Genomic DNA, 24,276 nt, shown 5'->3' on the forward strand with positions numbered 1-24,276 from the left:
AAGAAATTCATTTTGAGCATTCTGCGGGCTTTGTTTTTTATTTGTAACAAAATAAATAATTTAAGCATGCTTTAGTACCTGGAATTTTTTCTGACCTGTTTTGCAATTCGTTTGAGCAGTAGGTATGATCCACTCCTGTATATTCCTCCAACTCTAACAGGTTGCCTCATGGCTGTAATTCCAAATCCAATTTTGACACTATGTCACTCTTCTTATATGCATTAAGAAGATGTTGAGTCTTGGGTGTTTATTTAAGTAGTTTATTGTATACAAATATATCAGGATGAATGGCAGGAACATTAAACTTAAACAAACTTTCTACCTAATTAACTAACTAACTAACTGACTGACTACATACCTGAATGCTCACACTCTGGCTGCTCACTCAAAATGGCAGTCTTGCTTATACTTATATGCATGTGCTGACTCACTGGACAGCTTCTTAAAGGTGTATTACACACACTGATCTACAGTGGGTGCTCATCTCAGTCCTCCCCAGCGTGTCCCTCTAATGGTCAGGGCACTGATTTAACCCAATTCATCTGGGGTTCTTTTAGTTCTTGTATTTTTAAGGTCTTGCATTTTTCTTGACTGCATTAAATGGGTTATTGTAAATTGTTATTATAGCCTGTTAGAACTGCTTTGAATGTATAGGTTCATAGGTAGGTACTAGGCTATTGGCCCTAGGGCCTATATAAGCCTAGCCAAACGATACCCTGGCTTTTGCCACCCAAGAAAATTATTTTCATGTGCCCTTGTCAAGCAGAGCCACAGAAGTGATCCCCGGGGTGAATTTCCTATCCCCCATCCAATCATCAAGATTTTTCTTGAAGAGTGCTAATGAGGAGCTTTATTTGGTACAAATAGGTAGTTTGTTCCAGAGTATGGGAAGTCCCTGGGACAGGAATCTATCCCTCCAGCATTTTCTGTTTATTGTGGTGACAAGATTTAGGTCCCTAGAGTGTGTAGCTCAGAGGGATTGGGATTTCTTTAAGTGGAGCATGTCCAACAGCTCTGGGTTTGACATAGCTTTGTATGTTAGGCAGAGATCGTCTCTGAGTAGGCGATATGCGACAGAGTAAAGCTGGAGTTTTTTGAGATGGTCTGCATAGGGCATCTGTTTGAGGCTGGTAATCCTATTTGTGAGGTATTTCTGCGGCCTTTCCAGTTGTTGTAGATGTCTTGTGAGGTAGATACCAAAAGGGGCGTTGTACTCTATAATGGGTCTAGTGAGTGACGAGTAGAGGGGGACAATGACCTCTTTTTTTTTCTGGATGAGAAACCTTTTGTGATGAGGTGTGCCACGTAGAAGGATTTCCTGACTATCAAAGGAGAGACTACTGTCCACCTGTGTCACAAGGTCTCTTATCACACATTCGGTGTTAAGTAGACTACCGCCTATGTATCCAGTTATCTTCAAAAGTGAGCCTCATATTTCTCTCCTCTGGCAAATCCTATACTCATATTAGTTATATGGCCATGATATTTACTGATTATAGGTTCATAGGTTAGTACTAAGCTAACTGCCCTTGCGAGCCATTTTAAGCCTAGCCAATTATCCCTTATGAGACTCAAGCCCTGCACCTTGTGTTTGTAAGGCAAACACCTTAACCATTAGGCCACCCTCCCAACCTGTTATGTTAGTTTGCTTTATTGTGTTGAAGGAGATAAAGTATAAAAAAAACATCCCTCATTTTCATGCTTCACAGATCAGTTGTATAAGAAGGCAGAGATCTGAATATGTATTTTATGTTGAGCAGCCTCAAAAACAATACTTATTAAATGTGTTTTTTCACGTAATTATTTTGCTTGGTTGGTTGTATATAGGTTTTGAAAAATTCAGTAAATTGTTTCTCAAGAAAGAATGGATTGTCCCTACCTTTTAAGTTATTAAAACCATTACTTGAGTTTCACTGAAATACTCAGTGCAGCAACTGTGATCAGCTTAAGCTTACTCAGAGGATAGGAAAATAGCTCTGTTCATGTAAGGAACACATTGAGTAAACTCTAGTAAATCTGTAGACTAGCTTATAAATATTATTTTCCTTTCTGTAGACTAACTTATATATACTTTTCCTTTCCAGGTTATAGAACTATGTCGACCACTGGATTCTCGATTAGAGCATGTGGATTTTGAATGCCTTTTTTCTTCTTTGAGCGTTCGTCATCTGATGAAAGTGTTTGCATCCTTGCTTGTTGAAAGAAGGGTCATCTTTACAGCAGATAAGCTAAGGTAAGGACTTAAAAATGACTTTCTGTTTATCCTACTATAATATTGGTAACATCCTAAATGTGGTCTTTTCTATTCAGTGCTTTTTCACTTAAGATTCACACATTAAAATATTGTCCATGCCTGGGCAATTCCTGTAAGTGCACAAAGATTTAGCCAGTAATGTTGTCTTTGGTTCAGGGTTTCTTGGTCCTGTCAGTATTTTCAAAATAATGAATATACTGCTTGCTGTTCTGGCAGATCAGACCCCCGTCCCACCCACCCACCCGAATATGATTATTGCATTACATTAAAATTGCCTAGATCCTGTCAATCATACTGGGTCCAACTATAAAAACAATGATGTAAAATGAATGCTTTTATGGGGTAGCCAAACTATCCTGCAGTCATGTTTTATTTCTTTTATCATTTTCTGTACCTGTGTTATTTAGTAATAAAATAGTGTGCATGCAGGCATGTGACATCTTACTGATAACAGCACTATTGCTTATCCATGAAAAATGTTACCCTGTCTTCCCTGTGGGTTATGTTGCCCTGTCTACAAGCAGATTTTGGTCTTGTGCTTGCATTACATTGCAAAATGTGGTACTTCATTAATAGAATCTTGTACTTTTCTTGCATACACTGAGCCCTATGAATGAAATGACTTCTAAATCCTAAGCTGTCAGTATTAATATCAGAGAACTGCGCACTTGCTGGTCTGCTCACCTTTTACATGTTCATCTGTGGTTGAAGCTTTCAGTCTTTGATTAGTCATTTTTCATCTGGAAGTCCAGGTTCTACTTTGATTAAACAAATCAGTGTTCTGTGTTGTTTTAAGTTACTTTTTCAATTGTGACTTTAAGTGACATGCATATATTCTTTTTTTTTTCATTTTTGCATTTTATTTAACATTACATGATCTTCCTCAGATATTTTATCAGTAGAACAGAAGCCTCCAGGCCATAAAACCACTTGCATGAAAGCCTTATCCTATATGTCCAGTTCATAATACTGTGCACATTAATATGTGATTTCACGATCAGATGTGCTTATAGTGCCTCCCCACCTCTGCTTTTTTTGTTGTTGTTTTGTTTTTTTATGCAAGGGAAAGCCCAAGGACATGTCATTGTATCACTTTGAAAATGAGTCTGAGGCATTTTGTTGACTAGTCATTGGAAACTGTTTTCAGCATTTCAATGCTATCGACCTTAAAACGTGTATAGCAATTGGGTTGTTGATTTGCAGGTTCTTTGATTAAAATGTGTCATGTTTCTTAACATCTTGACTCATACTCACACACAATCCACTGACATTACCCAGAAAATATTTTTCACTGCAGATATCAGTAGCAGAGAGCAGCATAACTTGAGCCTCATATCTTTTCTCCTTATCAATTTCTCTATGACATTGTGTAGTAGTAGAAGTAGTAGCAGTAGTAGTGTCAGTGTCTTAATAGGTTGTACACTTGCCTTTGGTGTTGCAGGATTTGAAGGCTGTGGGTTCTGTGCTCACAGCAGGCACCTCGATTATTAATTTTTCAATTCTACAGCATGGGGAGTGGGTTGCTTCACTCCTGAGCATGACATCCTTTGGATGAGATGTTAAACCGAGATCCCATCTGCCTGAGTTGGTGGTAGCTCAGGTGAATGCTAAAGATACCATGGCACTTATCATTAAAAGAGTCAGGGAAGCTTTCAGGTACCGTGGCCAAATTTCCTCTAGTCAGTATGAATATCGGGTCTATAGTAGATGAGCTACCGTTCCAATGTTCGAATCATAGATATCATATGATCGAACGTTGGAAAGATCTCAGGTGAAAGTCAACAGCTTTTCACGTGCAGAATGGGAAATTTTCATTTCTGCACTGAAGTGCGTTCTCTGAGTTGGTATATTTAAGTAGGGGGGTGTGGGGGGTGCAGGGGAAGAGCGGTAAGGTAAGGTTTTTTTTTTTTATATATATAGTCGATGTTTCGAGCTTTGCTCATATGAATTCGCTCATGTGAGGTTCGAAGTTTTGAAACTTCGACTATATAATATAGACCCTGAATACCACCTCAGATCTTCCTTGAAAAGAGGACATTTGCATAATCAAAACTAACCCAGTTAATGAAGAGAAAGTAAAATAAATATAATAAATCTTGTGGTTGGTTATCTCTTCAGCTAATGTCTGTTGTAACAGACAATAAGTGCTGCAAATGATCTTAATCATAAAGCTGAGCTGCTTTATCACGGTGTTTTTAAAACTGATTCTAGCTCTTTCTTCAGGACTGCACATCATCCTTTAGTTTATTTTTCAGTGATGTTTTTGTAGATCCCTACCATTCTTCCATGGAATTATGCACAGGCAGACACCCAAAGAGTGGAGTTGGTCCTTTCCCCAAGCTAAGGACATGAACCCATGTCAACCTATATTAATTTCTTGGCAGCAAAGTTTGAACAGTTGTTTGTTTATGCAAGTCCATCAGCCGCTTCTTGGCAGCACGAAAGAACATTATGAACCCCAGTATGGGCTTTTCTTTCTTCTTTGTATTATATACCATTACTGGTATTGATTTTTTCTTGAAATTTGTAGTTTATTTTCTTTTCCAGCATCCCCAATGCATCCCTGAAAAAAGTCTTGACCAGTTGTGCCAGCAGGAAACAAAAAAAAAAAAAAAACAATTAAATATGTGTACCTTTTTCTTTTGGCAGAGATCATCAGGTCATATCATGCTAACACTTCAAAACTTTTAACAAGAAAGCAGTTCAGCACAGAGTTACAATCTTAAGATCTTTATGGAACACAAGATCTTCTGCAGGAACAATGACTGCCCATTTCTACCATTCTGAAGAACTGTCCATGTCATTTGCATGGATGGATGAAGCAAAGGCAGTCTCCCAGTTGTTTTCACTCCTCAAAACTGGGACCAAAGTATGTTTTTAAGCTAAGTGTCAAAGGTAGCAGCTCTCCACTGACAGTACTGAATTAGACACCAGTTTCACTGTCCGTATTAAATTATAACAGTGTTCCTTTCTAAACCAATTTGCTTTTGCCTCTCATCATATGCACCACCTGTGCTTTATTGTACACATAGATAATGACTGGACTGTATATGAAGAATACTTTAGTAAGTCTTGGCTTGATTTCGTATGGCATGAGATTCAAGGTTGCTGCTGGAACAGAAAGGGTTATTTTCATCCGGTAGAAGGGTAAAGCTTTAAAAACTGGAAGATTTAAAAATCCCCCTACTTGTGAGAAAAAGTGTGTTACTTTTGGGGAAGCATTTATTTTCTTCTCTGGAAAAGAAGAATATTTCATTCAATGGATTTTCCTTAGAACTGAGGAGTAATAGTTTCTAGGAAAACTTCTGAATATAAAACTGTCTGGAATATGTCTCTTGAAACAGCCATGGTTTTGGAGTATTTCTTTAGAAACAGTCATGACTTTGTTACATTCTTTTACTTATGAGCCTGATAGGAAAATGCCCTGTCTTTGCTGTTGAGTGGAAACAAGCATATAATTTTTACAGTGTTTGTTTGTCTACTATTTATGTTGGAAGCATGATTAGACTTAGCACAGTTGAACTAGGTGGCCATAGATGATGCTGCTTTGATAGGGACACTTTTGTGCTATTTATTTAAACCAAATGCTGCATATAGCTGGCTAGCCATCATTCCCAACTTTCCCTCACTTTACAGAATCACAACCAAAAAAAGTCACTGGAAAGTCTCCACTCAAGGTCGCAGCTCTCTGAAATTCCAGTTGCAGCAAAATTCAAAAAGGAGAGCTCACAACCACAGTGGCATGAAACTTTGATAAAACTTTAATAAAACTAAGAACAAGCAAGTAAAAACATAAACATGAGTGCTTTTGGGCAAAGCCCATCTTCAGACAAGGAATATCATTTAAAATCATACTTGTATACTAAAATTAAAAGCAATAAACCAATCATTTGTGATATTTAACCCGCCTCTTCTTAAGGGCTGGTTTTAAAGGGATAACACTGTTTAAACCTGGTGCACAATCAGCTGCAAATTCTGTTATCCATTTCATCTCATTAAACTCCATCATGTTAACTAAATCTCCCCCTCTAACTCCTACAATAATCTTTTGTATAACCATGAATAAAAAAATATGACCAGGGTGATCTTTCACATGTAGATATAAAGCATTATGTAAATTCCCTTGACGTATAGCTGATAGACGTTTCAAAATCCTTTCCTTCAGCTTACAATTTGTTTTGCCTATATAATAACTCAAACAGGCACTGCACTCATCAAATAGACCACATCTGTCATCTGGCGTCTGCATACAGATGGAACTCATACCTCTTTTGAGTTACCGGGTGCACAAAATAATTATTTTTACTTATATAAGGACATGCCTTACACCTTCTGCAGGCAAATGTACCAACCCTGTTGGAGATTGGTCCAATCTTACAGCCTCTCAAACGTTCATGGCACAATAGGTCTTTAATGTTGCTGTTGCATCTAAAACCAAATTGAGGTACCTCTACTAAAATACCTGCAATTTTATCATCACTCAAGAGGATGCCCCAAATCTTCTTAACTATATTGCACACCCCTTTGATGTTGTTGCTGTATCTTAATATAACATGGGTTTTCTCATTCTTATTCCTATCCACCAAGTGACCATCAAGCCAATTACCCCCAGAAAACCAAGGTTTAGCTATACCCCCTCTATTAAGCCTTGTGCATCTTAAGCCAACATCAATATCTCTATCTTTATAACCCTTCTTTTTTAGATATTCCTTCAGCTGATCAAGTTCATATTGAAATGTTTGCTCCTCTGTGCAAAGCTGAGATATTCTATATCCTTGCCCCATGGTTATGTTGTCAAATGTTCTCCTAGGGTGCATATTATCAAAGCTTAATAAACTGTTTTTCCAACAATCCTTCTTAAAAAGCATTGTCCGCAATGACCTATTCTTACCCTTCATTACTCTTACATCCAGGAAATCTACACAGATCTTAGAACTGTTAACATTAAACCTGAGAAAATCAGTAGTAGTTTCCAAATAACTTATAAAAGAGCTAAATTCACCTTCTGTCCCTTTTCACAAAAGTGATCAGCAAACCTTGCATAATAAAGCAAACAGTCTTTCCATAGATGATCAGCCTCAACAATGAGTCTATCATCCCAAAAAGCAAGGACCAAATTTGCATAAGAATTTGCACAGGGTGTGCTCATGGCAACACCCTGTACTTGGCAAAAGAAATTAGCTTGATTTATGAATACATTATTCCCAAGAACTATTCTCAATATATCAGCTATTAGCATTTTGGTATCTATATCATATATCCTATTGTGCCATGAACGTTTGAGAGGCTGTAAGACTGGACCAATCTCCAACAGGGTTAGTACATTTACCTGCAGATGGTGTAAGGCATGTTCTTGTATAAGTAAAATTAATTATTTTGTGCATCCGGTAACTCAAAAGAGGTATGAGTTCCATCTGTGTGCAGATTGCCAAATGACAGATGTGGTCTATTTGGCACAGTGCAGTGCCTGTTTGAGTTATTATATAGGTAAAACAAATTGTAAGGTAAAGGAAAGGATTTTGAAACATCTGTCAGCTATACATCAAGGGAATTTACATAATGGGTTATAACAACATGTGAAAGATCACCCTGGTCATACTTTTTTATTCATGGTTATACAAAAGATTGTTGTAGGAGTTAGAAGGGGAGATTTAGTTAACCTGACGGAATTTAATGAGATGAAATAGATAATAGAATTTGCAGCTAATTGTGCACCAGGTTTAAACGGTGTTATTCCTTTAAAGGAGAGCTGCACCCACAGACTCAAAAATATGTTTATTTCATCATGGTTTGGTATTTCCTACATTTTAACACCACTCTGGGACTATTTAGAGCTTTTTAAATATTTTTCTACACAATTTCTGACACTGACCACATGGGGTCTGGCATTTTGAAATACTTCTGATTGTTTAGTCTGCCTCTAAGTACCCCAGAATGCATTGTTTGTCTCCAAATAATTGCATCATGTCTGCCACTTTTTCCCTAAAGCTCCTGTCAGTGCACTGATTTTACAGGCATTCACTGCTGTGTTATAGACACCTACATTTGGTTAAAATTATATCCTTTTTCAATGACTACTTTAAACACAAGCAGTGCAAGTGCTACAGAACAGAATTGAAAAGTGCATTTTATTGCTCTTTCTTCTTAGAAATGCTAACTTGATTTATTTTGTGAATGCTGAAATCTAGTTCTTCAAGGTATCTCCCCACCTCCTTCACACCTACCTTCCCTAGCTGTCAAAGAGCTAAGGGTAATTTGACCCATTATCTGCATGTGATTGACAGCTCACAGCAGGTGACTAGACTAATGTACTGTTTACTTGTCAGCCTTGCACTCCTCCTGTCAAATTTAGAACCAAGTTCCATAGCACTGGGAATAATCACTGATTTGCAAAGCATCAAACTCCCACTTATTTTTCCTTCCTGTTTGGTTAAATAGCTAACGAATGATACACTATAAACACACACTTGCCCCTAGCTTGCATTCACACACAAACACACACACACACACACACACACACACACACACACACACACACACACACACACACACACACACTTTGCTCTACAAAGATGTAAACTTGGATTCAGTCCCAGCTATTGCCATGCATGCATGCCCAGGAAAGACGGCTACTTAGCACTTGCCATTATAGTTTGATAGCAAGATTTATCATAAAATGATTACTGGCTTCAAAAATGCAGCCTCCCAAATCCCAGAACTGGCAACTCCTTCAAAAGATTTCACATGAATCTGTTATAGACAGTCAATAGAAGTGAGACTTTTGTTAACCTTTATAGGGTGTAGGGGGCTGGGCAAGGCAGCTCTGACATCACAATGTGGGAGGTCCACTGGCTCTTCTACAGAGCATGCAAATCAGCAGTGCTTACGTCTCTTTGGGGGAGGAAACGTCCCTGTAACTACAGCAAAAGCTCTGGCAGATGTGACATCATCATTTAAGAGCCAGCTAGAGGATTTTCAACTTGGTTTTTAAAGCGAAAGTAAAACAGTACGGAAAGGTAGCAAGCCTAAGAGGTAAAACAGTTGAGTGGATCGCTTTTTAAAGCTGCAGTTCTGCTTTTTTGAGGCTGTATCAACTAACAGGGACAAAAAGAGACAGCAGGTTGAGCAATCTGATTGAATATCTCATTGTTGTCCTTTAAAACCAGCCCTTAAGAAAAGGTGGGTTAAATATCACAATTGATTGGTTTATTCCTTTTAATTTTAATATATAAGTATGATTTTGAATGATATTCCTTGTCTGAAGAAGGGCTTTGCCTGAAAGTGCTCACGTTTGTTTTGATTTGCTTGTTTCATGCCATGGTGGTTGTGAGCTCTCCTTTTTTGAATTTCACTTTACAGAATGTCACTTATTTTCATCTCATGTAATTGCCCACTCTCTCTTATAAATTCTTTTGATATTCTGGTAAACTACTGAGGTTTAAAATGAGGTAAAATGCCAAACATTGGAGTTCAATATTTCTTGTTCTTCAGAAAATACATGTTGATACAAAGTTTGATTTTCTGCTAACTCAGTAATATGACAAATAACTACTCTTAAGATCATAGGGAGTTACCAGGCTATTGGCCCTGAGGCCCTTACAAACCTAGCCAAGAATTTAGCCCATGTTCCAACAAGTTAGCATCCTATGCCACTGTCCAGCAGGGAAATAGGTCGAATCCCAGGGGTGTATTTTCTGTTACCCATCCAGTTATCCAGGTTGCGCTTAAAAAGGTTTAATGAGGTACTCAGCGTTCCATGGAGAGGGAGTCTATTCCACAAAAGGGGCGTCTCTGGGACACACATCTGTCCCGTCAACAAATCCTATTGATGTCATAGACCAGGTTGAGGTCTCATGTGTGGGTTACTCGAGTGGAGCTTGACTTGCGAATATTTATTTATTTATTTAACATTTGTTTACTAGGAAAGTGTGACTTGGAATGAAGCCAATTTTTAGAGGAGACCCGGGGAGAAACGGTCCAGATGTACATGCCTTTGCATGCCTCAAAAGGGCCCACAGCAATACCGGAAAAGTGTAGTGTCCCAGAAATCACAGATGCACAGGTGAAAACAGCCCTTTCAAAAGCCAAAAACACAGTGTCAATGGGGCCAGATGGTGTCTCAGGCTGCATCTTGCATGAACTACAGAATGAACTAACCCCCCACCTAAACACGCTGTTCAACCTCAGCCTCTCCACAGGCTGAGTGCCCATAGAATAGAGCACAGCAACGGTTATTCCTCTCCACAAAGGAGAGGCCACAACTGACCCTGGTAACTATCACCCCATAAGCCTGACTAGCCTGGTCTGCAAGGCTATGGAGCACATCATCATGGAACTCATTAAAGACATTGGGAACCTCCAAACACTTGACCCGACCCAGTTCGATTTTGTTAAGGGCAGATCATGCTTACTAAACCTGGTTTACTTCTTTGAGACAGTCACCAAGGCCATAGACTAGGGAAAGGTGGTTCACACAGCCTAGCTTGACCTCGCCAAGGCTTTCGACACCATTCCCCACTCAGGTATTACAGAAAAACTCACCAGCCTGAACATAAACCCATACATCATGAGATGGGTTGCCAACTGGCTTACAGACAGAAAACACGGTAAGAATAGCGGGCTCCAGGTCCGACTCTAAACCAGTCACAAGTGGTGTCCCACAAGGCTCGGTCCTGGGACCCCTACTGTTCGGCATATGCTTCAAAGAAGTACAGGCAAACACAGGAGGGCTATGGCTAACCAAGTTTGCCGATGACTGCAAACTGGGAGCCATAATTGACTCTCCGGCTGACACGGACATCCTCCAAAAGGGCCTTACTGAGATGGACACCTGGTGTCAAAGTCATAGCCTCAAGCTAAATGCCAAAAAATGCATAGTCATCCCATCTGGGAAAAACAAAACACCCACGAATTACCACATAGGTGGCAGCCCCCTTAATACAGAAGAGGTGATAAGAGATCTGGGGACCCAGGTAGATTGCTTTGACAATCATATTGCCAAAGTAGTTAGGAAATCCTTCTTTGTGGTCCATCTGATTACTAAAGGGTTCACATCCAGAAGTAAAGAAGTTATAGTGCCCCTCTACTCGTCACTCATTAGACCCATCATAGAGTAAAATGCATGTACCTCACAAGACACTTCCAACAGCTAGGAAAAACCACAAAAGTACCTCACCAAGAGGATTACTGGCCTCAAACATATGTCCTATGCAGCCCGACTGAAAAAACTCTGGCTGTACTCAGTGATATATCGCTTACTCAGAGGTGATCTCTGCCTGACTTACAAAACCATGTCCAACTTAGAATTGATGGACATGCTCCACCTAAAGAAATCCAAGTCGCTGCGAGCCACGCACTCTAGTGAGCTAAACCTTGCCACAACAATAAATAGAACATGCTGGAGGGATAGATTCCTGTCACAGAGACTCCCCATACTTTGGAACAAAATTCCAAACTACATTAGGCAGAGTCCGACACTAACACTCTTCAAGAGAAACCTTGACGAGTGGATGGGTAACAGAAAATACACCCATGGGATCACTTCATTGGCTCTGCTTGACAGAGGATCAGTTAATTAATCAATGGGGCGATGAATGACGACACACTCTGGCTAGGCTTATAAATGGCCTCGGGCAGATAGCCTAGTACCTACCTATGAACCTATGTAACATGGGAGGAAACCGGAGCACTCAGAGGAAATGCACAATAATGCAGGGAGGATATCCTGACTCCGCACAGAAGGCACTCCAGCCAAGAATCGAACCAGAGAACCTCTTGCTGTGAGGTATATGCATTTGTCCCATCAGGGCAGGGTCTGCAATTGCTTTGTATGCCAGACAGAGGTCACCTCTGAGGAGTCTGTAGGAGACTGAGTAGAGGGACAGGGCTTTTAGTCTGTCTGTAGGGTAGATCTTTGAGGCCCTGTATTCTCCGGGTGAGGAATCTCTGTAGTCTCTCCAGCTGCTGCATGTGCTTTGTGAGGTAAATGCCAAAAAGGGGCAATGTATTCAATAATCAGTCTTATAAGGGAAGAATACAGGGATGTTATGACCACCTCCTCCCTGGATGAGATACCCTTACTAATGCAGTGAGCTATGTAGAAAGCTTTCAATGTAATGGAGGCAATATGGTGGTCAAAAGTCAGTTTGCTATCAACCTGAGTTCCCAAGTCCCTCACGACTGATTGTGTGCTTAGTGCCTTATTATCAGTGTGATAATTTGTGGGGACGTCATTCTCCACAAAAGAGATGATGCTGCATTTTTTTGGTATTCAGTTTGAGGCCATGCTTCTGGCACCAGTCATTTGTTTGGGTGAGACCCTCTTGGAGGATGTCCACATCACTAGGGGAATTGATGCTCATAGTTCTGACTTTGCAAGATTTATGAGATTTATATGAAGCAACTTGGAATACTTTTGTTGTGTGACTTCTATTTCCATGGTAGAAAACTGAAATGTGGTATGAAACCATCATTTTTTTACTACAGTCAGACATGTGAACCACATACAGAAGTAGTTGTAACTGCTGCATGGAGGAGGAAACTGTCTGTTCAAAGTAATGGACCCTTTTGTTGTTTGCTTAGTATAAACAGACACTGTCTGGCATACTTCTCAACTGTCCTCAATTTTGAAGAATGCCTCTAATTTTTCCTTATATTTTTTTCCTGTCCCTTATAACATTTTTGTTTTTTATGATGAATCACAGAGGATTACAATTATTAATCTCAGAAATTAGAGTTTCATCTTTGTATTGTTCATAAAATGTATGTTGATGCAAAACCCTGTTATTCAATTAACTTTTTCAGTGAATTAGAGTAATATTAAAAAATGTACTTAATTTTGGACCTTTGCTCCCCCATCTTTAGGCTTTGTCCAGAAATGTTTAAAAAAAGGGTTAAGAGGTATGCTATCTAGTATTGTAGAACTAGTGTGCATTTGCAGCGTTAATGTGGTTTATGTGAAGTGTCTTGTGATACTTTAATGTGTGGCTATTATTTGCTTGGAAAAAAGCTGAAATATAACACATGACCATTATTTTTTATCACAATCATCTGAAAGGTGGGGCTGGGAGCTGTTTGTTGTAAGTAGCATGCCGTTTTGTTATTTCATCAGTTTAAATAGCCACTATCTAGCTTTGCAGAACTAGTTTGCATTTGTGCAAAGTAAGATGGATTACTTACTCTAATTACTGTGTGTATTACACTTGAAGTACGTTACTGTGACTGTTATTGTTATTTATTTATTGCTGCTTATTTTTTTATGATAGTCAGACATTTCAGGTGTGTATTGTCAGTAAAGTGGCTATATTTGATTGGGTCTGTATTAGAAGGCCGAAGACGCATTCTTTCGAATGCGTCTTAGTCGAACATAAAAGGCTGAAAACGCAAAATATTGAAGCGGCTGTTAAGCGAATTCTTCCCCTGGGAAAGAATTTGCTTGGCCGCTTCGGTGCTTTGCCATTTTCGGCACTGTAGTGTGGTCTTGGAGTTGGTATATTTAAGTATGTGGGGTGTGGGGGGCAAAGCCACCCACTTAATGTAATGTTTGAAATTGTTTTTTAATTTTTTTTTTTTTTGTTGGAACAGCGATTTTTTTTCCCTTGGAAAAAAATCGCTATTCTGACACTTAGACATTGTAAGCTTTTGCTTACATAGGGTCAATTAATCACTGTTCGCTTTTTTAAGCATTCAGTGATCTAATATAGACTCATTTGATTGGTACAGAGGCCATCTGTAGAGTGTGACTTTCCTCTGTTGTTGTTTGATTGGTGATGCGTATAATAGAGTTGAGAGGAGGTGGCTTTGTGCAAGAGTGACTCTTGCTTTTTGTGAGAGAAAGGACTTATGCCTGTATAGGGAGCCTAGTTTTTTGTGTACTAGTTTTATGGTATGTGAGATGTGAACATCAAGGTGGAGATTATTGTCTATTTCAATGCCCAAAAGTTTAGTATGGTTAGAAGGGGAGATGGTGGTGCCGTCCTTAGATGTTATGGTAAAGGAGAGTTTTTTTTTTTTTTATCTGTTAGGGCTAAATAGTAGCAGTTTTGTCTTTGTGGCATTTAGAATTAGTTGGACACCTGATATCCATTTTTCTACTGAGTTAAAGGTATCTTGAGTGAGTGTATGTAGGGTGGTGGGAGATGAGGTGGAGCAGATCAGGGTTGAATCATCTGCATATTGTATGAGTGTGGCATGTTGTGTAGAGCTATTGAGGTTATTTGTGAAAATAGAGAACAATAGCGGGCCCAGTATAGAGCCCTGTGGGACTCCTCTGGTGGTTGGAAGTTGTGTAGGCAGAGTTCCTTTCCACTGGACTGATTGTTGCCTGTCAGATAGGTAGCTTCTGAACCAGGCTATAGTAGAGGAAGTGAAGGATAATGATGTTAGTGAGTCTAGTAGAATGGAGTGGGAGACCATATCAAATGCTTTTGAGAGGTCTAGGAAAATGGCTGATACATATTTGTTATCATTCCTGTGAAGGTTTATATGATTAGTGAAAGATAGAAGGACTGTGGTAGTGCTGTGATGTGGACGGAAACCGTGTTGTGTGGTAGATAGTAGATTATGTGCGTTAAGAAATGTCATCACTTGCAAGTGAGTGCATTTCTCAAGAATTTTGGATAAGGGGCAAAGGATGACAATAGGACGGTAGTTGGAGAATTCGTAAGAATTACCTCCTTTATGGAGAGGAATGATGTGAGATACTTTCCAGAGTTTGGGTATGTAGGATTCTAGTATAGAGCGGTTGATTAGGATGGAGACAGGATATGATAGGGAGTCACTAGCCATTTTGTCATCACTTGCAGAGTGGTGAGTTTTTCAAGAGAATTTTGGAAGGGAAGCATGGAGGACGGTAGTGGGTAATTTGTAAGAATTACCTCCCCCCTTTATGGAGAGGATGATGATGTGAACTTTCCAGAGTTTGGGTATGTAGGATTCTAGTATAGAGCGGTTGATTAGGATGGAGACAGGATATGATAGGGAGTCACTAGCCATTTTTAGGTATGCAGCAGGTATGTTATCAGCTGCCAGTGCACTTGGCTTTAGTTTTAGGAGGAGTTTTTTGATAGTTGAGGTGGGCACTGGTGATAGGCTGAAAGAGGGGGTGATGTGGGATAGGTTAGGTTGTGATTGAAGTAGACTGTTTTTGGTTATTTGACTGGACAGGGTTAAGATGGATTTAGTAAAATGGTTATTAAATTAAGAAGCTATGTCTAGGGTATATTTACCAGTGATAAGTGGGTTGAGGAGCTGGGCTACTCCAACGTACACCAGGGAGCCCTGCTAATGGTCTGGTATACTTCTCAACTGCCCCTGATTTTGAAGAATGTCTCTAATTTTGCCTCATACTTTTGTCCTGTCCCTTATAACATTTTTATTTTTCTGATAAATCATAGAGGATTACAATCACTAATCCCGGATGTTAAGAGTTTCATCTCTGTATTGTTCATGAAATGCATGTTGATGCAAAACTCTGTTATTCAATTAACTTTTTAAGTGAATTAGAGTAATATTTTAAAAATGTACTTAATTTTGGATCTTTGCTCCCCCATCTTTTGGCTTTGTCCAGAAATCTTAAAAAAAAAAAGGGTTAAGAGGTGTGCTATCTAGTGTTGTAGAACTAGTGTGCATTTGTAACATTAATATCGTTTATGTGGAGTATCTTGAGATATTTTAAAGTGTGGCTATTATTTGCTTAGAATAAAGCTGAAATATAACACATGCCTGAGGTGGGGCTGGGAGGTGCTTGTTGAAAGTAACATACCATTTTGTTATTTCATCAGTTTAAACAGCTGCTATCTGACTTTGCCGGACTAGTGTGCATTTGTGTAAAGTAAGATGGATTACTTTACTCTGTTTACTGTGTATATTACACTTGAAGTACATTACTGTGACTTATTGTTATTTATTTATTGCTGTTTATTTTTTATGATAGCCAGATATTTGAGGTGTGTATAGTTAGTAAAGTGGCTGTATTAGATTGGTACAGAGGCCATCTGTAGATTAAGTTACTTTCCTCTGTTGTTGTTTGGTCCCTGCTGGATAACAGTCACTGCTTTAGTGCAACTGAAGTTGTGTCATGAGATGTATTGTTTGCTGAAACTTTGAAGTCAGTGTATAACTTGTATTGCCATGGCTTGAGTGTGTGCGCATGTGTGTGCACATATATGTATCTGTTTATACCGTGTGGGTTGTCATCAGAATTAGTGACAGACTCATAGCAGTTAGAGTCCAGTGTAATGATAGGGCAGTATTCATAATATCAGTCTATGCCTCCATGGATGACATGAATAATCTCTATCAGGTTGCAAGGCAAAGACAGAAAGATAAAGAAGACAGTCAGGTACCTTACATAAGGGATGCCAGCAAAAGCCTGATCACCAGTTTACAGGACATTAAAGACACACAGAAGGAGTACTTCCGGCAGCTTCTGAATGAAGAAAACCTTGCAGAAGCTGTAATGCCCTAACACAGTCCATGATGAGAGAAGAGGAGGAACCCACTCTAGAAGAAGTAAGAACAGCACTAAGAAAAATGAAGTCAGGGAGAGCAGCAGGCTCAAATGAGTTCACAGCTTATATGGCCAAGATGTTGGGTGAGCTGAGGAAAAAATGGCTTCTGAGGATACTCATAGCAGTATGGAGAGAAAGGTGAATCCCAGTTGAGTGGGAAATGAGTATACTAGTTCTAGTGTTCAAGAACAAAGGGGACATTCACAACTGTAGACAGTATCAAACTCCTACCACACTGCATTAAAGTTCTGGAGAGAGTGATTGATAAACGGATATGCAGAGTAATGCAGAGTAGTAGAATCTAAGATGAGAAATGAGCAGTTTGGATTCAGATCAGGATGCAGCACAACTGACCCAATGTTTGCAATGAGACAGAAACTTGAGAAAAAGCTAGAAATGAGGAAAGAGTCCAATTGGACATTCTTAGACTTGGAGAAAGCATATGACAAGATTCCAAGAAAGCTGATTTGGGCAGTCCTGTGGTGGTTTGAAATCCCAGAAAAATTGGTAGAATTAGTGCAAGCCATGTACAAGGATCCAGTGACTCAAGTATGAACAGTGTTTCATCTTATGGAGGGGTTCCCAGTGGGAATGGGTATGCATCAGGGTTTAACTCTGAACCCACTGTGATGGACTACTTTAGCAAACGGGTGTGAGGGGACAGGTCAGCAAAGCTGTTGTATGCAGACAATATGGCATTGCAAGCAGACTCTTTGCAGGAACTTAAGTAAAGGGTAGGGGAATGGAGTGCAAAAGTGAAGGCACATGAGATGAAATTGAGTACAGATAAGACAGTTGTAATTACAGCCAATGTGGAAATCAGAAGAAGCTGAACATTGAGATAGAAGGGAATACAGTGGAACAGCTTCAAGTATCTGGGAGAGGTGGTTAAGGAGAAAGAAAGTCTGAATAAGAAGGTCAAAGCTACAGTCAGAGGGGCTGCAGCAAACTGGTACAGAGTGTCAGGGTAGTATATGACTGAAGAATGCCAAAGAAGCTGAAAAGTAAGGTGTACAAAACGGTGGCATGACCAGCACTACTGTATGGTACAGAAACCTGAGCAATAAAGAAAGAGCAGTTGAGGAAGCTAGAGGTGATGGAAATGAAGTGCCTGAGAAGGGTGGCAGGATGCACACTTTGGGACAAACAAAGAAATGAGGACTTAAGAGCAGAAGCCAAAGTAGCTCCTATTACAGAAAAGGTCAAAGAGAGCAGATTACTGTGGTTCTGACACATGTGTAGAAAAGCAGAAGACAATCTGGTGAAGAAGATTTGGGACAGACAGGAAGAAGGCAAGAGGAAACGAGGGCATTCAGCAATGAGGTAGATGGATTGTGTGAGAGACCTGTGACAGTCAGGCATGAATGTTGAAGAAGGTAGGAGAGTAGCACAGAATAGGGAGAAATGGTAACAAGTGACATAACACACCAATCCCATGTAGAAAATGGGAAAAAGGGAGATGTTGATGATGATGATGATTGAGGAGGCTTGCTGTATATGCATATGACAGCAGAAACTAAACATATATGACTGTGGCCAATCGAATACCAAAGGGCTATACAGAAGTTGATTTTTTTTGAGGAAGCAGGAAAATATGATTTATGCATCCTTGCAAGTATTTGTCTTCTCAGTTTATTGTGAACTGCTATTGTGTTTGCTTTAAGCACTAATTTGTGGATACAATGTATTTCTTTCTTAAAATAAAAAAATAAATGAGAGAAAAACACTGAAATTCTTCCCTTACTAATGATTTTTTTAGGCCCTCATTGGATCAAATGGTTGGAGAAACTTTTAAGTGCAGCTTGGAGCTTCTATAACCCCCACAGCTTACTTCAGTTACTTCCCCTACAGTTATTATGGTGCAGTTTTAGTCTGTTAGGGTGTCCTGAAAGTATGTAGGAAAAAGAAAAGTTGAACAGTAAGACTGAATTTCTTTCCTTAAGTATGATTTTTCTTTGGTCCAAATTAGGAAGAAAAGGTTGTTGAAAAAAACTCTAAAGAGTAGCTCTGAGGGGTCTATTTTAAATCATGGAATGCTTAAAAAAGCAAATGATGATTTATCGAACCCATGTAAGTGAAAGCTTACAATCTCAAATGCTTAGAACAGTGATTTTTTTCCCTTCGCTATTTTGCCTTTTCGTGCTTTCAAATTTGATCAAGACTCATTCACAAACACACCTAACCTTCCCATAGATGCTGCCACTGATGATGTTCTTCATGTTTCACTGTTGCAGTCATCACATTTGGGTTATATGCTTGCAGTAGCCCTCAGTCGGCCTGATTATCAAAGTCTTGGGTTCTGCGTCAGTTGCTGTCTCATCTTCTATGACGTCAGGTAGTCAGGGGTACAAAGCATGCAGCTGACGCCATTACATCAGTCTTTCTTGGCGTGCAGTGCCCGAAGCAGAAGCAGATGTTCTTCATTCCACATTGCTGCAGTCCACTATTTAACTATTCCAGTAGTCCGCTGCCAGTTGAAAAGTATATGGCTGGCGTCCGTCGGGCGCGTGGTTAGACTGACACGTGCACGCGCCAGGGTACTAATGCGCATGACGACGCCCATATCTTAATCTTTGCCCGCATGGTCCGATGCAGAAGCAATTTTCTGAAAGTTTCTGAAGTCAGAGTTTCAGACCGAAATCAAAGTTAGCTAAAGTACCGTTGGGGAATATTTTGGTTTTGATTTTCATAAGGATAAGGGTATCACACGTACTGATTTTTCAAGGATAGGGGTATCATTACGCACTAATCCTTCCTTTATGCCTAAGGTGGTTTCTAGTGTGGCTTTAAACCAAACTATTCATTTGCCTACTTTTTATGCAGATCCTCAAAATAAAGGGAAAGATTTTGCACACTTTAGATGTACACAGGCAATTGCGTTATTATTTAAGCAGGACTAAGGATTTTAGGCAGTCTCAGCAGTTGTTTGTTTCTTTTTTTTGAGTTAGGGCAAGCCTGTGTCCAAACAAACTATTTCTAGGTGGATTGGGTTTTGCATTGCATTTTGTTATTCCCATCATGGCAAGGAGATTCCAGCTGGGATTAGGCCTCATTCCACTAGGGCTACTGCCACTTCAACAGCATTTCTAAGGGGTGGCAACTAAGGATATTTTGGAGGCAGCTACTTGGAGTTCAGTGCTGCTCTTTCTAAGCATTACCACCCCTTCCTCTCTACTCTAAGTCTAGGGCTGGTTTTGCCACAGCTATTTTGCAAGGCATGTTATCAGCTCCCTGCTTCCTTATGATTTGCCAGCCTCCCTTACCTCTGCTTTGGGATTCTACCCAATAGTTAGGACTGGAATGATGACATGCAATGGTGAAGCACATAGTACAGTTTGTATTTACCATCCATGTAGATACCAGAGGATATCCATCCCTCCTTCCCTCCCAATTCCCCCCCTCTGTCCCTCTGGTGGTTGTGGAGGTGTAGATTATATTGGTGGTTGTGTATATTATTATATATATTTTTTGGTGTATTTTTGGTGTTTTTTTTTTTTTTAGCCTTGTCTTTTCTTTCTAGTCTCTTCTGGGGCAAGAAAAAAAAGAGGATATGGATGCGGTCGCCGCGCATGATACCTGACCTACTGGCGTGATCGCCAGCACGCGCCGTGACGCGCGACGCCACATATATACTTTGTATTGCCGGACTGGACAGCGGACTACCCAATAGTTAGGACTGCAGCAATGTGGATCCTCGAACATCTACATTTATGGTAGGTACAAAACTGTACTTTTGCAAGCGCCCGTCGGCCAACTCCTGAAATTTTTGTTTTCAAGTTTCAGAACTGAAGTCTTCAACTAAAGCTAAGTACCCCATTGGGGAAATTTTTTCTTGCTCTAAACCGATGTCAGTAAAAGTCGATAATTGTATTTCTTGTGGAAAGCAAATAGCTCATAAAGATTTTCATTCGTACTGTATTCCTTGCCTAGACCCTGACCACGACGTACCTCGCTGTCGGTTTTGTGCCTTATTTGAACAACGAACTATTAGTTGTCGGTATATTTACGCTTCTAAATATTTTGGTACTCAGTTCAATTATCCATATATGGCTTCGGTAAGCCACCCGACTACCGATATTCCGAAAAAAATGCAAAGATAAAGACAGAGACAGGTCGCCTAGGTCCAAAGTTGCCAACAACACTTCTCTTAAGCTAGTCACCAGTTCACCAGTACTCAGTGAGGCGCTTTCACAGTGCCTGTTACCCGCTACTTCAGATTCGCAGGCCTCTTCTGAGACCCATTTGGAGTCCGGTATGCCGTGAGATGCTTCAACTGTGGAACCTGCGGATGTTTCTACCTTGGATGGGTCCAGAGCCGCTGTGCAGGAACCGGCTTCTGAGGGTGTATTCAGGCCTACTGACATGCATATTAAACCGATGCCATCTTCTTCTTCAAGGCCTAAAACTCGATCCATGCCTAGAAAACCGATGCCCAGACCCGCATGGTCAAGCCTCTATGCCTAAAAAACAAATGATAAGAATGGCTGAAGACCTTATTACTTTAATCAGGGGAAGCCAACCTTCCCCCACTAAGAGACCTAGGACTGAATTTGGTTATGATTCTTCTAATCAGGATTCTGAAATTTCTGTTTCTTCTGATGACCAGGATTTACCCTTATCTACGTATGAGGATTCTGATCCAGAGGACTCTATTCCCTCTGCTTCCCCTCCAGAGGATTTCTCTTTTGGTAAAACCTTGCATACTCTTAGGGAGCATTTTCGCTGAGAAAGCCAGGATTACTCTGATTCTAAAAAGAGGCTTAGGGATTTCTTACTCCTGCCCCAACACAGGCCTTTAGCTATCCCCTCTGTACTGGACATTGTTGATGATGCCTTTTCGGAGTCTAGCTTGGCCCCTGACTCCTTACCTCCTGCTCCCAGAAAACCAGATAGATATTACAGGGTTCCTGACTCTCACAAGTTCCTCTTTAAAAATCCTACTGTGGATCTTGAGACTATTTCACAGGGACCCAAGGGCATAAAGGCTACTACTGCCAAAAATCCTACCCCCTCTGATAGAGATTCCAGGGTGCTGGATAGATGGGGTAAGAAGGTATACACTTCTGCAACCTTGGCTATTAGGGCCTTAAATTACCAGTTTCATATGTTAAAGTATCAGCAGCATATTATTGGATTGCTTAAACAGAAAATGGTGTTGATTCCTGACTGTGCTGAAAATAAGGATTTACAGGATTGAATGCATTCTGCTGAACAAGTTAGAAAACATACTTTGTAATGTGGTTTTGATTCACTAGAGGCATCTTGCAGGGCGGCTGTTACTGGGTCTGTACTTAGAAGGCATGCTTGACTTAAGGAGCAATCTTTGCCAGATCATGGTAAAGCTAAATTGTTGGATGCTCCCTTAAACCAGGACCGCCTGTTTGGCAACAAAGCAGAAGAAGTATTTAAAAAGATGGAGGAAAAATCTAAATCTATGCAAACTGTTAAAGATTTCCTGCAAGTGCAGCCTCCAAGATTTAGTAGGCATTGGCCCTCTAAGAACTGTTCCTTTCCTGCCTCTTCCAGACCTCCTCAGTCCAAACCCAGAACCAGCAGAACACTCAGGTTTCAGTCCCAAGGTGCACACAGGACTAAGCAGTGGGGGGCTCCCACTTCCAAAGCAGGGAGTAGTAAGACACCCCCCCCCATGATAAACTGTCTCAATGATTTAACTTTAAAACCTCCAAGCCCTTCTCAACTGACTGCTCCTTTAAGGGGAAAGATTGCTCTGCAGGCAAAAAACTGGGAACTCATTACCCAGGACAAATGGGTTTTAAATAGTTTCCCAAGGATACAGATTCCACTTCCACACTTTACCAACCCCAAACGGTTGGCCAAATCTACCCCTAAATCAGTGAGCAGAGGTGCAAAAGCAAGTTCTCTCTCTCTTACATATAAGGGCTATTCAAACTGTCCCATAAGAGGAAAGGGGACAAGGTTTCTACTCAAGACTTTTTCTGGTGCCCAGAAAAGACAACTCCTGGCTTCATATCCTGGATCTCTCTATCCTAAACACTTTTTTTGGTGATCCCAAAATTCAAGATGCTAACTCTTCACCAGTTGCTTCCTATGCTAGGCAAGGATGCCTGGTTGGCAACACTGGATTTAAAGGAAGCCTACCTGCACATCCCAATCAGGGAATCTTGCAGAAGATACCTACGCTTCAAAGCAGTCTTCATGCACTGTCAGTTCTCTGCACTGCACATTGGCTTATCTACTGCATCCAGGGTATTCACAAAGTGCCTAGCTCCAGTCATTGCATTTTGCAGGCAAAGAAATATTCAAATATACCCATACCTGGATGATTGTCTATTTCAGGCAGAAAGCCAGGACATACTATTGATTCATCTGTCATTTGTACAAAAAGTGCTAACTTCTCTGGGATACACCATAAACTAAAAGAAATCTCATTTGGTACCCTGCCAACAAATTGTATTCCTGGGAGAATGCTTGAACATAACTTCCCAGATGGCTTTCCTCACACCAGAGGAACAAGTTCATTTGACAGCTTACTTCAAACTAATGGCCACAAATACCCTGCTATCTGCAAGACAAATACTGCAAGCCTTGGGGTTCATGGCCTCCTGCATTCTCCTATTTCCATATGCAAGACTGCATATGAGTAAACTACAATGGTATCCAAAAAGCCTATGGTGTCAACATTCACAGGATCTAGAAGCAATGATTCCTATCATACATTGCCTACAGTTAGAGTTCCTTTGGTGGGCAGAGGCCTGCCACCAAAACAAAGGACTGCCATTCACTCTACCCCCTGCCACCCAAACCCTAACAACAGATGCATCAGACTATGCATGGGGGGCTCACTTGGCAGGGGTGTGCATTCAGGGCAAATGGAACCCAAGTCAAATGCACCTGCATATCAATCAAAAAGAAATGTTAGCTGTACAGAATGCTCTGACAGCCTTCAAGGACCATATCCTTCCAGGACAGTTAATGGTAAGAGATGGACAAACACCACTGTTATGTGGTACATAAACAAGTGGGGGGAACCCACTCATACCCTCTTTGCAGACTAGCCATGGCTCTGTGGAACACAGCCTTGAGCTACCAAGTGCACCTACAGGCTCAGTTCCTGCCAGGAAAGCTAAATACACTGGTAGATGATCTAAGCAGAAGTCTCATGGACCCACACGAGTGGAAACTGGAACCAAAGACATTCACCATGTTGATAAACAAATGCCCAGAGATAGACCTGTTTGCCTCCCCCTGAACTACCAGTTGGACAAATTCTGCACAAGGACTCCCCACAAACAAGCTTATAAAGTGGATGCCCTGTCCTTCACCTGGAAAAATCTATCAGTTTATGCCATTCCTCCTCTGCCTCTCCTCTCTAAGGTACTACTAAAGATCAAACAGAACAAACCAAGGATGATACTGATTGCACCAGACTGGCCACACCAACACTGGTACCCCCTCTTGCACAGTGTGTCACTGCTGGCACCATGGCACCTGCCTCAGACTCCTACCCTGCTGTCCCAGCAGAAGGGCCAG

At 40.5% G+C, this 24,276-nt stretch overlaps 1 protein-coding gene across 6 annotated transcripts in view; it reads left to right on the forward strand.

Annotated features, from left to right (window-relative positions):
- Positions 1-24,276, forward strand: part of DENND2A (DENN domain containing 2A) — a 2,268,767-nt gene that overhangs the window by 1,479,854 nt on the left and 764,637 nt on the right. For all 6 annotated transcript variants that reach the window (XM_044088248.1, XM_044088247.1, XM_044088242.1 and 3 more), the window contains one exon: positions 2,085-2,233. In XM_044088248.1, the coding sequence (XP_043944183.1) occupies positions 2,085-2,233 (149 nt within the window). The remainder of the gene's footprint in view (positions 1-2,084; positions 2,234-24,276) is intronic.

This window comes from Protopterus annectens, chromosome 11.part0 (assembly GCF_019279795.1).
Source record: "Protopterus annectens isolate FY-2018-M chromosome 11.part0, PAN1.0, whole genome shotgun sequence".
Taxonomy (NCBI): domain Eukaryota; kingdom Metazoa; phylum Chordata; order Ceratodontiformes; family Protopteridae; genus Protopterus; species Protopterus annectens.